The sequence below is a fragment of the Scyliorhinus canicula genome, chromosome 20 (genome assembly GCF_902713615.1).
Source record: "Scyliorhinus canicula chromosome 20, sScyCan1.1, whole genome shotgun sequence".
Classification (NCBI taxonomy): Eukaryota; Metazoa; Chordata; class Chondrichthyes; order Carcharhiniformes; family Scyliorhinidae; genus Scyliorhinus; species Scyliorhinus canicula.
Window position 1 is genome coordinate 7,931,113 of NC_052165.1, and position 15,939 is coordinate 7,947,051.

General features: G+C 44.4%; 1 protein-coding gene across 5 annotated transcripts in view; it reads right to left on the reverse strand.

The window, feature by feature from the left end:
• The window catches only part of dock4 (dedicator of cytokinesis 4), a 440,672-nt gene that overhangs the window by 187,440 nt on the left and 237,293 nt on the right, over positions 1–15,939 (reverse strand). For all 5 annotated transcript variants that reach the window (XM_038780165.1, XM_038780167.1, XM_038780164.1 and 2 more), the window contains exons 14-20: positions 15,659–15,783; positions 11,525–11,687; positions 6,754–6,860; positions 4,087–4,240; positions 1,440–1,537; positions 1,247–1,330; positions 712–812 (exon numbers count right to left, since the gene is read on the reverse strand). In XM_038780165.1, the coding sequence (XP_038636093.1) occupies positions 712–812; positions 1,247–1,330; positions 1,440–1,537; positions 4,087–4,240; positions 6,754–6,860; positions 11,525–11,687; positions 15,659–15,783 (832 nt within the window). The remainder of the gene's footprint in view (positions 1–711; positions 813–1,246; positions 1,331–1,439; positions 1,538–4,086; positions 4,241–6,753; positions 6,861–11,524; positions 11,688–15,658; positions 15,784–15,939) is intronic.

A 15,939-nucleotide genomic window follows, 5' to 3' on the forward strand; every position in this document is an offset into this window, starting at 1 on the left:
TAAGTAAAATAATTACTTCACCCGGTTATGATTCTGGGCGCCTCATATAGAACATAGAACAGTACAGCACAGAACAGGCCCTTCGGCCCTCGACGTTGTGCCGAGCAATGATCACCCTACTCAAGTCAACGTATCCACCCTATACCAGTAAGTAACCCAACAGCCCCCCCCCCCCCCATTAACCTTAAAAAAAAATTTTTTATTTTTTTTTTTTAATTTTTTTTTAAAAAAAAATTTTTTTTTTTTTTTTTAATGACTTGGTGGGCCGCAGAAATACCTTTGGCGGGCCGCATGCGGCCCGCGGGCCATAGTTTGCCCACCCCTGATCTACAGATTGAACTACTCCAATGCGGAAACAATGATGTTTCACAGCATCCCTGGCTGGCTTGCTAATTTCATTTGAACCAATGCATGTACAATGCTGGCGCCACCACTCTCAAACTATGTACAAAGGGAAGGTTTCCAAACATGAGGAAGATTGAACAGTTTAGGCAACCACAATATGAAAAATGCCCGACCATGAAACGGACAACACTTTACGTAGATTTTACTGGTAAATTGGAGTTGTTGGACTATTCAAACGGGGAATTCATTTCTAATTCACGAGAGGCAAGAATTTATTAGGAACATTGAACAGTATTCTCCAAATACAAGGAACACAGAGAAAGTGCAACACACTGAGAAATAGGATGAAATTCCGTTGGAGAGTACCTGTAAGCCAATGCTCCTGCAAAATGGCTCTCTATGTACGTATCCATGACTGGTTTAAAATGCTGAAACTTGATGTCCTGCAGCAAATTGATGATATGAACCTGTAATAGACAATTGTATTTCAGACAAGAATGTTCTTACAAGCATATTGCAGTTGGAAATTTGTTCGGAACACTTGGTATCTGCAAATTAAAATGGTAAGATTAAATTACTCAAAGGACAATGTAATCAGTCAGGAAATGCACTCGTGCGGGTAAATGGATGTTGACTAGTTGAAAGTGCAACAAACAATGCCCCAATAGGTGAAAAAGAGCAATAAAATATAATTACATATACCACTTGAAATTTACTTTCCTCCAAAAAAGACAAGAGAATTGGAATTTATTTAAAAATTGATGGCAAATAGCTTTCAAATTAAATTCCAGTTTAAAACACAGGAGTATAATTAATCCACATTCAATAATCTTGTAGTCAGATCACTACTGTACATCACCTCAGGTAGTTGCTCCAAAAGTGTAATAGCAAAGATACTTACCAATGAATCAAACACCTTCAATCCATATTTCTGTGGGTTTTCATCCAAAATTCCAAACAATGCATCCAATGTATCTTGCAGAAACTATAAAAGGAATTCAAGTGAGAATTTAGAATCACTGATCTTCCCAGCAAATCAAAGGCCATTTTACATAATACGCTGGGGATGTATGAAATGACACAAAGCTTTCTACCTTAACTATTTCCGCACCATCTATATCTTTGAATTTTGAGAGGATGTCACATATTCTTTCCGGGTGGGCTCTCCATTTCAAAAAATCTAGTAAATCGCCTAAAAAGCAGAATGTTAAAAAAGGCAAGTAAGCGTTTTAAAAGTTCAACAATGAAACAATATAACTCTACAGGACTGAAATCATTGTATAATTGCAGCACTTGAAATCAAAATTTGGATCCTACTTTCAAACCAAACGTGTGCGAGTAAACGAAGCGTGGTGTTGCTTAAATGTATATATGGATAAACAGCTTTTATAGGCAGCAAATAAAACAAAGTGCTGGAAATACTTAGTTCAGGCAGCAGCTGTGGAAAGGGAAAGATGAAGCTCTAACTTTTCACATCTTATGATCCTTCAGCAGAGTTGGGATGTAGATGTTGAATACCCACGCAACAAACCCAACCAGCACCGGAACAACTGATTTTGCTTGTTGTCAAAATTCAACTTAAGTTGTTAAAAATAAATCAAATCAGAGTGAGGAATGGAACAATGGAGAGGATTTTACTGTTGGCTTCTGGACCCCGATGTCAGGACCAATTCCCAAAGCTGCACTTGCCAGGAGCTAGGCTGGTAAAGCGACATTCTCAGAAGAGACCTCAGTCTCCTAATTGGCTACCTCCGAGCTCACTGCCCAAAGGAAGGCAGGCGAGATATCGATGCTGCTGGCCCAATCAGCGGGCCCCGAACTCTCAACACCCCACAGGGGCCTCTAAATGGAAGCTTCAACAGAATGGTCAGTATAACGTAAAAGTACTCGATGGCCAAGAGTTCCTGGGGAATGGCCTCCAAATGTTTGGGTCACCAGCATGGTCTTGCCTTCATGCAGCCCCTTTCAAAGATCATGGAGCCTCTAGAAAACTGACAGACTCCACACACACTGACTTTGGAGCATTTTGGAGATCGTGACCACAATTCAGTTAGACTTAGGATAGTTATGCAAAAGGATAAACCAGGAATAAGAGTTCGTAACTGGGGAAAGACTAATATTACTGAGATAAGATTTGAATCAAGTAGACTGGAACAGCTACTTGCAGATAAAAAAGTGAGAGAGAGCAGTAGGAGGCCTTCAAGAAGGTGATAACGAGTGTACAGGGAAAATATGTTCCCATAAAGACAAATGATGGTACCAAGACCAGAGAACCCTGGATGTCAAAGGACATAAAAGGCAGAATTAAGAAACTGTGGCGGCTCCGAGTCCACAGCCGCTACGCTGACTTCCCGACGGGCGAGACCACACGTGTCCCATGCCGTCGGGAAATTGGCCGGTCGGGGGTGGGCCTCGGGCAACATCCTGAGTCCGTCGATACCTGATTGCCCATCGTTTTGGCAGAGACAGAGCATTGGTCAGGAACACGGATTCTCAGACCAATCGCCGAACGAGATTTCGGTGTCGGCAATCGGAGAATCCAGTCTATTATTTCCAAGTTCTTCTGCAAACCAGAGCATCCGGCCGTCGGCATATATCACTATCTGTTCATCATCACTGCACAACAGCTCTCTATCTATGACCTTTGAGGGAGCATCACCACCACAAAGACAAAGGTGGCTTACCACCACCATCTCAGGGCAGCAAGGGAATGGGCCTTTCCAGATCCAGGGTGGCACGGTGACACAGTGGTTAGCACTGTTGCCTCACAGCTCCAGGGACCAGGGTTTAAATCAGGCCTCGGTTGACTGAATGGAGTTTGCATTTTCTCCCAGTGTCTGCGTGGGTTTCCTGCGGGTGCTGCGGTTTCCACCCACAGTCCAAAGATGTGTACGTTAAGTGGATTGGCCATACCCAATTGCCTTTTGTGTCTAAAACAGTTAGGTGGAGTTACTGGGTTACGTTGATAGAGTGAAGGTATGGGCTTAAGTAGGGTGCTCTTTCCAAGGGACAATGCAAAATCGATGGGCCAAATGGCCTCCTTCTGCACTGTAAATGCGATGATTTTATCTTCCACCAGTAGCCTAATCACAAAAATGATCATTTGAAGCATCCAGAGGAAACCACGCATAATAACGCACAATGCGTTACTGTCTGGGATACATCCTAAAGAGCATAATAGTATTTTCCAGTATCCAAGAACAGAAGGATTTCTCCTATTTTTCCATTGGTATATTTTGTGACAAATGACTGAGTCATTTAGATTTCCAAGCACTAATATTAAACAATGTATAGGCAGTTAAACCTGATCACTTGGATCTGTTAGAATTTATTTTTTTTAAATTTAGAGTACCCAATTCATTTTTTCCAAGTAAGGGCAATTTAGTGTGGACAATCCACATACCCGGCACATCTTTGGGTTGTGGGGTGAAATCCACGCAGAGATGGGGAAAATGTGCAAACTCCACACGGACAGTGACCCAGAGCCGGGATTGAACCTGGGACCTTGGCGCCATGAGGCAGCAGTGCTAACCACTGTGCCACCGTGCTGCCCTTTTCGAATGTTTAAACATCCTTTTAACCATGAAAATACCTTCAGTTCTGCAAACCACGTGACATAACTTGGGAGTCCCAAGTTCTCGACGCATCCTCATCAGCACCCTTTCCAATGTGAAACCAGGCACCAAACACAGCCCAATTCAAGAACTTAAAGCAGAAAGTGCATTTACTCCATTTCCTTACCATTCTGAGTGAGCTTAGTAGAGCACAGAAAAGATGAGATCCAAAAAGTCTCCTTGGAAGCTTTGACTGGCTGACTGTTGCCATGGAGATTCCCTTTACAATACTGAAGTTTGAGGTAGCAAGTGGGATCCTGAAAGTTGGTATTTTCTTCACACTGCAAAATAAAAATTTGCGAGTTTTACCAGTCTTTGCCAAGCCAAAATGTTATAACATCATCATTGCACTGTTGTCAAACTGCATCGCCATAGCTACTACTGCGTATCTGCTACATGTCTGTCCAGAGCAGCGACTTCCGGTGACGGGCAGGAGCTAAGCAGTCACACGAAAGGTGGATCTCGCCTGGTAACATATCTTTGGGTCTTTTTTCAATAAATTTAGAGTACCCAATTATTATATATTTTTTTCCAATTAAGGGGCAATTTAGCGTGGCCAATCCACCTAACCTTTGGGTTGTGGGGTGAAATCCATGCAGACATGGGGAAAATGTGCAAACTCCACGCGGACAGTGACCCAGGGCCGGGATTCGAACCCGGGTCCTCAGCGCCGCAGTCCCAGTGCTAATCGCATGTCGCCCTATCTAGGGTCTTTTTAATCCGAACAGGCACCCAAAATAGGGAAAAGTGAACCGACCGAACCCCCAGCTATAACCCGCCCAATTGATGCCACAGGGCCAGTAAAAGCAAATAAACAAATACCACAACCCCAGAACAGGGGGACGTGTGTGGCAACGCAGACCTGAAGTTGAACCCAGCAGGTTTGCCAACGTTGACCCAGTCGACGACAGAGAAACCGATGGGAGTTGATCTCCACAGAACTCCAAAGGCACAGAGAGATGGCAAAAGAGGACCTCATGCCAGCAATGAAGTCGGCAATTGAGGCCACACTGGCCCCCACAAGCGATGGATGGGGTGAAGCGGAGACTGGAGGGCCAAGAAGCGATGGTTTGAGACCAGGATAAAGTGGCAACCAACCAGGACGAGCGGATCGCTTCGCTCGAGGCAGAGGTCACAAGGTTGGTGGAGACAGAGATGAGTCTTCACCAACTGACAAAAGCTTGGGGGCTGATGTAGTCTCTCTTCAAGAGCCCAAGTCAGAGAGGAGGACCAACTGAGGGTAAGGAAAGGCTGCGTGGGACAGACATACCAGGTGTGCTTCCACAAAAGGGCGAGGAGGGTGGCCATACTATTCAACAAAAGACCATTCCTTTACAGCGACAAATACTCTGACTGGCCCAAGGGAACGGTACAGCATGATTAGCAGGGTCCCAGAAAGTATTGGGGGGGGGGGGGGGGGGGGTTTAAACCCATGGAGGTTACACCACCCAAGGGAGAAGGAGTTTTCACATGTTCTGGTCCTGTCTCAAGCTTAGCAGGTTCTGGGCGAGCATGGACTACCACCATCCCCGGGTTACAAAGGGTATTTTAGGCTATAATTGTTTTACCGCATCTGTCACAACTGTGAAAACTGATCGCCTTGTTACCATGGTTATCACAAGTGCACATTCTAATCCATTGCTTGGATGTTCAATTCAAAGATGCATTTTATTTATATCTATTCTTTTGGTAGATACAATTGCATATTTGGATGTGTTTGATATGTTTGTTTGTCATAAATGAAAATTTTCCCCCCAAAAAAATGTTTTTTAAACGTTTGTGCATAGCTATCAGTGGTGTAGGTTTTTTTGAAATTGATTAAATGGATACATTGGGAATCGTGTAACTAAGGGTGTGAAGTGATCAGTAATGTAGCATTAACCATTTTGCAATCGTAGTCTTGGCCACAGGTCAATGTGACTGACACTGGGACACAGAAGCCCAAATGTGTAAGGCACAATCCTGCCCGTTATGCTGGGATTGGGCCCGATGGCACCTCCAGCACTGAGCCGTGCAAAGAATTAGGTCAGAGGCACATGATTTATGTGGAGCCGGGGGTGCCTATGTCGTTACGAGTGCATTTTCAGACCCTACCTGTCCCAGGTTTTGAGAAACTCGAGTTCCTGCCAACCCATTTAGGTTTAAGGAAGTTGCCAGGCTGGTCTGCCACTACCTTTCAGGCTGATTTGGTTTGCTTCTCATTGAACAATGCCTTGCCAAACATAATATGCTTGTTCAAATATTCTCTCCAGCAAGAATAAGGTCACCTTCCTCAATATTCTCTCTTTATTAAGATACCCGAGACTTGCAGCATCTTGGTAACTTTTTGGCGCACGATTGCAGCAATAAAATTTTCCTTATGTGATCAATGCATGCAGTGCTCTGCATAGTGTCAAACCATGGTGTCAAACCAGTGTCTTTCACAGTAACATCACTTCTTTTTCCTGCCCCTGTCCCAATATAACCCAGAATCACATTGTCTGTTTACTGCTATCTGGAAATATATATACAGAGCAATCTTGCACATAAATCTCAACTATCAATGATTTTCCTTCTAAATTCAGTGGTCAGGATATACTCCAAAATTGTTACATTGTCCATTCAGTTTCATTTTTATCAGCATTTCAATTGTGTTTTTGGGCACAACAGAATCTGAGCACCGAGGAGCTTGGCACCACTTCTGTGATGGTTCTCCAGTGACTGGTCCTTTGCATCGCTCATACAGAAGTAGTGAAATTTTAGTCTGATTACAATTAGAGTGCTTCATGATTCAATTATACATAATTGCAATTACCTTGTGGACTATCAGCTCATGAATGCCATCTGGCAATGTTCTGCCATCTTCTTGCATCAGCGGAACAAAGGAGAATCCAAAAAGCTTTTTTTCACCTTTTTCCTTTGCTAGGAACAAAACCGGAGTTAATAAGAGCTATTGTGAAAGTCTGCAATCTAAAGGCCATGTAGCAGGCAAAAAAAAAAGCTAAATTAGAGTTGCATCTCAACTTTCAGGTGTATTTCGAGAATAGTAAAAAATTAATGTCTTATGGTCTAACTGTTCAGGGAGGTTCTCAAATTGATTTTTAAAACACTTTGGCATTCTTTCCTTTCCTCGAGCTTGGTACTGATGTTTAAAGTGGCACCTAGCTTTTGATCTATTTTGTTATTCCCCAGGATTTAGATATAGGGGGTGATTCTTGGGCCACCTTGTGCCCAGCGCATTGGCAAAATGAAAGTTGAATGCAGTGGCCTCCAGGTATTGACCGCTCCACGCCCCTTTTCGCATGTCCATTTCAATGATCTGTCAGGTGACGGTAAAAGTCTTCACTCTGTAGCCTTCAAACCTTTGTTCTCTCTGCCAGCATGTCAAGTTCAAAGATCTGTTAGATGAGAGTGAAAGTCTATGTTGGAAAACTTTGAAGTGCTTTTATCACATTCAATTTCATTCCCCTTTAACCTTCTCAACCTTTGGGCTTGCTCAGAAGCTTAAAAGCTTGGAATTGCATTGTTTACATTCAATTACCATTTACAAGCCTCCTGATTGACAGCTCCAGGCTATTTCAAACGAAGATTAAGCTTGGTTGGTTTTGAAAGCTTTTCACGGTCCATTAACTCTTTTTTGAGCAGGTGTTGTTTATAACTGCAGTTTTTTCATTGAGGCTGAACTGAACTGCTTCCTAGAAAGACCTGGGCCTTTCTAGAGGATTCTCCCCTACCCGGCGGTGTGGGGGGTCCCAGCATGTCGTGAACCACTCCGGCGTCAGGCCGCCCCAAAGGTGCGGAGTTTAGGGGCCAAGCCCTCACATTGAGGGGCTAGGCCCGCGCCGGAGTGGTTCCCACTCGGCTGGCTGGCGTGAACGGCCTTTGACGCCACGCCAGCCGGGGCCGAAAGGACTTCGCCGGTCGGCGTAAGTCCGCGCATGCACCAGAGTGTCAGCTATTGCTGACGTCATACCAGCGCATGCGCAGGGGAGGGGGTCTCTGCCGCCTCCGCCATGGCGAAGACCATGGCGAAGGCGGAAGAAAAAGAGTGCCCCCACGGCACAGGCCCGCCCACCGATCGGTGGGCCCTCATCGCAGGCCAAGCCACCGTGGGGGCACCCCACGGGTCAGAGCGCCCCGCGCCGCCCCCCCCGGACCCCGGAGCCCGCCCACGCCGCCAATCAGGCCAAGAGGAAGCAGAATCGTAAAACCATCGTCACCATCCTCTCAGCGCATGAACTTTGGCTGGCGACCCCACAGATGATGTCACCTACAAAACTGAGACAACATCAAATTCCCAGTGAAAAGACACTCGGGTACAAAGACGAAAGGATATGAGCGATCCAGTTTGTCGTCCACAACCAAGGATGTTCATTTGTAAGCTGAAAGGTCTTAACCTCCCACAGAAAATTAACGAGATGAACCAGCAAAGGGCCTGATTCCAAATTTAAAAAGGAGTTCTCAAAACGCTTCACTGGATTGGGGTGACTGAAGACCAAATGCAGGATTACACGGAGGGGAGAAGCTAAACCCATCTGCCTGTTCACGTCACAGAAACTGATGCGTGCAGCGACAGCTGGGAAAGATGGGAAGTCAGCTCCCCCATCACTCAGTGAACATACTGGTGTTGCGGATTGTCCTGGTAACAAAGGCTAACAGGTCCCTTTATCTGGAGAGAGAGAGAGAGAAGTCCACCCAATGTCCTCGGTGGACAACAGCCTGACTAATTGTAGCTCAAAGTGAACAATGGCTTTTGGCAAGTTCCACTGCATGAAAAGTCCAGATCACTGAACACCCTTTGGCAGATTCTGCCTCATCCGCTTACGGTTTGGAATCACCCCAACACCAGAAAGCTTTCCATGCATCATGGTGGCCATTTTGCAAGGCCTAGAGGGTGTCATCTGACATATGGGCGAGGTTTTGGTCCATGGCACAACAGTGGCAGAACATGACAAAAGGCTCACAATGGTCCTCGAACACTAGCAGGAAGCAGGGCTGACCCTGAATGAGAAATACAAATTCTCCAAGACCTCCATTAGGTTCTTAGGACACACCATTACCGACACATCCATCAGGGTAGAACCAACAAAGCACAAAAGCTATCAGTGGGTTCCCAACCCTATTCTGAGAGATCCCTGGGTATGGTGACAGCAATTTGCAACGGTTTTACTCAATCTGGCACAATTTGCAGAACCCCTTAGAACCATAGAAATAATGCAGCACAGAAGAGGTCCATGCTGATCCAAAGACACCCAGATGCCCTTTCTAATCTCATATTCATGCACACAGCCCACAGCTCGGCAGCTTACAGCACTTAAGGTGCATATTCAGGTGTTTATTAAAAGGAGTTTTGGGTCTCTGCCTCCACCACCAACTCAAGGGTGAATTCCAGACACCCACCACCCTCTGCGTAAAAAGCTTCTCCTCATGTCCCCGCTAATCCTTCTGCCACTTAGCCTGGTTTTTGAACTCTCTGTGAAGGGAAACAGGTTCCCCCTGTCTACTCTAGCTCTACCCCTCACACATTATCGGCCTAGAGGTCAACAATAGAAACATAAGCCACTGGTCTTGCTGCTGAATAAGGAGCGACAAAGATGCTCCCCCAGAATCCAGATATTCTGTCCCTGTCTCATGGGGTTTGTGTACAAGTTGGTGTACATTCAGGGGGTGGGAAAGAAACGAACAATGACGGACACATTTCCCAAGGCCACAGTGAACCGTCAAACAAAACAGGATGGCAACCTGATCGAGGCGCTGGAATCGTACTCCCAATTGATGAGGAGGAAGGTGGCGGGTACCACAGGAAAACTCCAGCCAATTCACCGGGAACAAACACGAGATGAGGAGTGTGCCTGCGTCTGCCATGACGATCAACAGGGGTGACCACAGCAGAGAGTGAGTGGCAGTAACATGAAGATTTGGTTTATTAACAGCAGAAGCTCCCCACACAGTTACCAGCCAGCAGGAGTGGTTGGCATTGATTTATTTATCTTCAATGGCTGATCCTTCCTCATTGTGGTGGGTTACTTGTTCCCGATGAATTGAGGTGAATCGTCGAGTCCGCACCGACCCTCCGAAAGAGGACTCCATCCAGGTCCATTCCATCCCACCCCACTGCCTAACCTGCACATCCCGAGACACAAAGGGGCAATTTAGCATGGCCAATCCACCTAACCTGTACATCTTTGGACTGTGGGAGGAACCCCATGCAGACACAGGGGAAAATATGCAAACTCCATACAGACAGTCACCCAAGGCTGGAACTGAACCAGGGTTCCTGGTGCTGCGAGGTAGCAGTGCTAACCACTCTGCCACCATGCAGCAGGTCGTAGAAATAATATAAGCAAGTCTGGTAAACAGGAACGCACTGGAAATATATTGGATAAGGACTTGGGAGAGGCATAGTTAAAGGGCCTGGAATAGAAAGGGTTAACGTGGGGCTGGGTATAGCACCACCCACACTGTGATGGAAAGGAACACATGACCTAAATGCACTGACGATCTATATGTATGTATAAATAAACTGCCAATCATCTTGTTTCCACTTGGCAGGGAGAGGAACATCACCTATTTATGATCGCATCTATTGCCAGCTGCACGATTTGCTTCAGGCCTGGTATTCTTTATGAAATCAGCACATTCCAGATCATGGGATGAAGTCTTAATTTAAATCTGGAGTGTTGAAAAGAAAAGAGGTATTCCGAAAATAGAATTTGAATAGCTCTTCCAAGTTCCATCCAGATTGCTCCTCCTCCTCCCGAAAACGCCATGTAAATGAGATATGGAATCATCGCCACGCAGGCAGGGAATTCAATCCAGTCATTACCCATTTTTTTTTTTTTTAATTCAGAGGAAGATCCATGGCAACGCAACAGGGAAAGAGGTGCATGTAAATTTAGCATTAAAAAAAAAAGCACCTACGCTTTTGCCCACAATTTAACGACGGTAAACATTTATCCTTCACCAGCCTTAATGATGAAGAGATGTCTAGGAAGGCAGAGCCCACATGAGCAAGCGACATTTTGTCTGCTGCTTTTCATCTCAAAAGGAGTGGAGTAACCCGAAAACAATTTAGATTGCTGAACCTTTTCTGTTGAGAAGTAACCCAAAATAACCCAATTGGCTCCGCATGCTTCAAATGACGAGCTTCTCAATAATGCGGGCATTTTTGTTTTTACATTTATCCCTGTTTTTTGAGGGTGGTCAAACTCTGGCTTCTGTCGAAGTGCTTTTTAAAAAAAATTCAGCTCAAATCATTAATCCATGAACAGACATACAAAATAATCTTCCATTAAATATTACTCTCTTCCACGTTTTAGTAATTACACTGCAATGTTTTGACAATAACTGGAATAACATCCAGAAGCTGTGATTTTGCTATACATCTGAGAGATGGGGGTAAAAATAGACCTGGGCAGAGATCTATAAAATTATAACTCAGTTTGAAATTAATCCTCAGTCGGCTGGCTGAATCACATCTGACAAGCTTTCTTCAAATTTTAGACTTGCAGTTCAGACAGGATTGTAGAATCTAGCTAGTCATACAGAGCTTTCAGTGCGTACGTCAATGATGTAATGATGCTTACTGGAGCAGTGTCTGAATTCCAGGCGGACATGTGCACCCCTAAATTTATCCACAGGAATAGGAAGCTTCAGCAGCTCAGCCCATCTGGGACTATTGTTGTGATAAAGCACAAAGGAGTGATGTTCGCTCACTGGAGTTTCTCCAGATCCCAGTGAAATGCAGTCCTGGAAGAGGAAAGGAAACAGCGAAGGTCAAGCAATTATGCTGCTTCTATATTTTTGTACAAATCAGAACACACAATCTAATAAACTGAAGGAGAGTTCAGAGTATAAAACAGACATAATGATAGGAAAGCGATTGCAGACAGCATCTGATCTGACAGACATGAAACGCATATTTCTCCTGATACTTTAATCAAAGAGGAAAATTCTTCAAATTTTATTAGTGTCTATTTGTGGTTAACCTTTTTACATTAGAGAATTTTGCAAGCGAGATCACATCAATCAAAAATGAACAAATGAAATAGAGGACAAGTTCAGAAACATACAGTATTAAAAGTATATCAGAGTTGGGGCAAAGCTTGCGAGAACTTGACCTCCATTATGAGTTTAATATAGAGTAATAAGTCTAAATTAGTCAATGGTTCAACAGCAAGGGATCACCCAGCTAACGGCAATCACAATGTGATCGAATTTGATAGCTTGAGAGATAATTTTGAGAGGCTAGTGAGAGTCATGAATCAAGACATCTTATTTAGGCCAGACTGCCATTGGAGGAATGAGGCACAAATTGACAATGATGAACTGGACAGAGCTATTGAACAGGCTTTCAATAATGCATTTGGTAGGATGCAAGATCTGTCCATTCTGGAGGATCAGAACTCGAGCTATGAAATTAAGCAACCTTAGTTAGCAACGCAAGTGTGGAAAAAAAACTAAAGGATAAGAATTATAGGAGGACAAAGGACAGTGGAGCTCCACATGGACTGAGAGAAATATAAAGAACAGCAAAGGCATCCAAAGAATGCGGCAAGGGCTTTGAAGAAATGTAAGAAATGCTTGTGCAGAATAGGAAAGACAACATTAAAGGCTTTTACAAACATATTATAATAAAGAGGATCTAGAATCGTAGAATCATTAGTGAAGGAGGCCATTTGGCCCATCAAGTCTGCACCGACCCTCTTAAAGGCATCCAACCAAGGCCCATGCCCCAACCTCTCTCTGTATCTCAGGGGCCCCACCTTATCTTTTTGGACACTACGGGCCAATTTAGCATGGCCAATCCACCTAACCTGCTCATCTTCGGACTGGAAGGAAACCGAATCCCCTGGAGGAAACTTATGTAAACATGAGGAGAATGTGCAAACTCCACAAAATCAGTCACCCAAGGCCGGAATTGAACCCAGGTTCCTGACGTTGTGAGGCAGCAGTGCTAACCACTGCGCCACCCTATAGGATGTGGAAGACTAATGTGGGTCCTTGAATCACAGATGTAGACGATGGTGCAATTGGGAATCAGGAAATTTCTAAACATCTACTTTGTATTGGTCTTCTCAAAAGAGGATGAGGATAAAATACAAGGAAAACTAAATACAAGGAAAACTAAACCCAGGGGAAAATCGGGTTCAACAGAAGTAAAAACATGGAGATGGAGAACCGCATTACATATAGACAAATTGCTAGGATCTAATGGTTTCCACCCCAAGGTATTAAAAGCAGGAGTGGAAATTGATGTGTTCATCACGATCTTTCAAGACTGTCTTGGTTGTGGGATTGAATTCCTGGTTTGGAAAACTGGCAATGGCACCCCACTACTTAAACATAAGGGATTTCCTCACGGTGCCGAAGTCCCAGGTTCGATCCCGGCCCTGGGTCACTGTCCGTGTGGAGTTTGCACATTCACCCCGTGTTTGCATGGGATTCGCCCCCACAACCCAAAGATGTTGAAGTGAATGGGCTAGGGTCTGGCAAGTGGAATACAATGTTGTCAAATGTGAGGTTATCCATTTTGGTAGGGATAGCAACTAAAGGGATTATTATTTAAATGATAAAATATTAAAACATGCTGCTGTGCAGAGGGACCTGGGTGTGCTAGTGCATGAGTCGCAAAAAGGTAGTTTACAGGTGCAACATGTGATTAAGAATGCGAATGGAGTTTTGTCCTTCACTGCTAGAGGGATGGATTCCCCCCCAAAGGGTTGTGAATCCATGGAATTCCCTGCCCAGTTGAGGCTCCTTCATTGAATGTTTTCAAGATAAAGGTAGATAGTTTTTTGAAGAGTAAAGGAATAAAGGGTTATGGTGTTTGGGTGGGAAAGTGGAGCTGAGTCCACAAAAGATCAGCCACTATCTCACTGAATGGCAGAGCAGGCTCGAAGGGCCAGATGGCCTACTCCTGCTCCTAGTTCTTATGTTATGGGCAGCACGGTAGCATTGTGGATAGCACAATCGCTTCACAGCTCCAGGGTCCCAGGTTCGATTCCGGCTTGGGTCACTGTCTGTGCGGAGTCTGCACTTCCTCCCCGTGTGTGCGTGGGTTTCCTCCGGGTGCTCCGGTTTCCTCCCACAGTCCAAAGATGTGCAGGTTAGGTGGATTGGACATGATAAATTGCCATTAGTGTTCAAAAGTGCCCTTGGTGTTGGGTGGGGTTACTGGGTTATGGGGATAGGGTGGTGTTAACCTTGGGTGGGGTGCTCTTTCCGGGAGCCGGTGCAGACTCGATGGGCCGAATGGCCTCCTTCTGCACTGTAAATTCTATGATCTATGTGCAGGGTAGGTGGATTGGCCACGCTAAATTGCCCCTTAATTGGAAAAAATTAATTGGGTACACTAAATTTAACAAAAAATGTAGGTGAGAGAAATGATCGAGGAAATCAGAGGCTTATTCGTCTGACATCAATTGTGGGCAGTTAGTAGAATCTATCATTATGGACTAAGTGACTAAGCATTTGGGAAAATATGAGTTGATCAGAAAGGGCAAGCCATATCCAACGATCCTCGCTGAGCTTTATTTCAAGGAGGTGGGTATCGTGGCGAGATAGGAATTGTCGATGGATTTAATTAATATGGATTTTCAAAAGGCATTTAACAAGGTTTCACAAAAGTGACTGTTATGAAAAGTGAGAGGACATGGTTTTGGAAGCAACCAATTGTCTTAGGTAGAGAACTAGTTACGAGGTAGGAGACAGAGTGAAAGTAATGGGCGTCTACCGATTGGCAGGATGTGACTCATGCTGTCCAAGGATTAGTGTTGGAGCCGCAGCTTTTCACTGCAATTATAAAATACTCGGATGCAGGAAATAGGGAGTTGTATATCCAGGTGCTGTTGGCAATACTAAGTTAGGTGGCACAGCAAAAAGCGTAAACGGGTAGAAAAAGTTGCAACATTTAGGTGTTCAATTTGCAAAATGAACTTCAGGCCTGAAAAAGTTGGATCAGAGCATTTTCTATATGGTGAAAAGCTAGGAACTGTGATTGGGCAGAGAGATCGAGGGTGCCCAGGGTCATAGGTTACTAAACACTCATGGACATCTCCAAAATATAACGTGAAAGGCTAATGGAATGTTGGCTTTTATCACAAGAGGGCTGGTTTTTACAGACTAGATTTTTACTTCCTTAAGGAAGATTAAGGGTAGTTCTAATTCAGAGGATTATCATTAACGGATTTGACACAATGGAGAGAAACTACTTCCATGGGTGGGAAGACCTTGGGGGCATAACTTTGAAGCGATGAGACCAGGCCATTCAGGAGTGACGTTAGAAATGACTTTCCCACAAACCACTGTTGAGCCAGACTGACAGAAAATTTCAAAAGTGAGAAAGATCAATTGTTGTTCGACCAGTCTGCTAAGGGTAATGGAATCAAGGTGGGTAGCTGGAGTTATGGTACAGTCATGACTAATTGAATGGCTGAAGAGACTCAAGCGACTAAATGACCTAATCCTGCTTCACGTTCTTCTCTTTTTCTTCCTTCCTGCATTCGGAGGTACCTGGATTGGACATGGCGAGCAGGAAGCCATTGTGTAGGAAATTATGGGCACAATAAACAGTGGTGCCAATATACTTGTCAGCCTCGACATACGTTTCCTCCCCAAAGCGCAAGCTATTAAAGGCAGTATTTTCTTGGTCATATTTTGCACTGTTCAAAATGATAGAGATGAAAAAAAATGCAACAAAAGAAAAACATTGTATTTACCTTTAGAACCTGCCCCTCGCTATCTAAAACGTACATGGTAACATCCACATTCCTAGCCACACTCTTGCCTCCTTTCTCGTATTCCCCTTTCTCCAGCGTCACATACAAATCATTTCTGATGTCGCCTGGGTAAAGAAGACAAAATATGCAAAATTAAGAGATACATCTTATTAAGTATTGGACATTCCATTATCTAAAACCATACAGGTTTACAGAACAGATGGAGGGAGATCATTCCATGTTGTCACAGAGCCAATCCAAACCAGTTCACAGAACTGTGC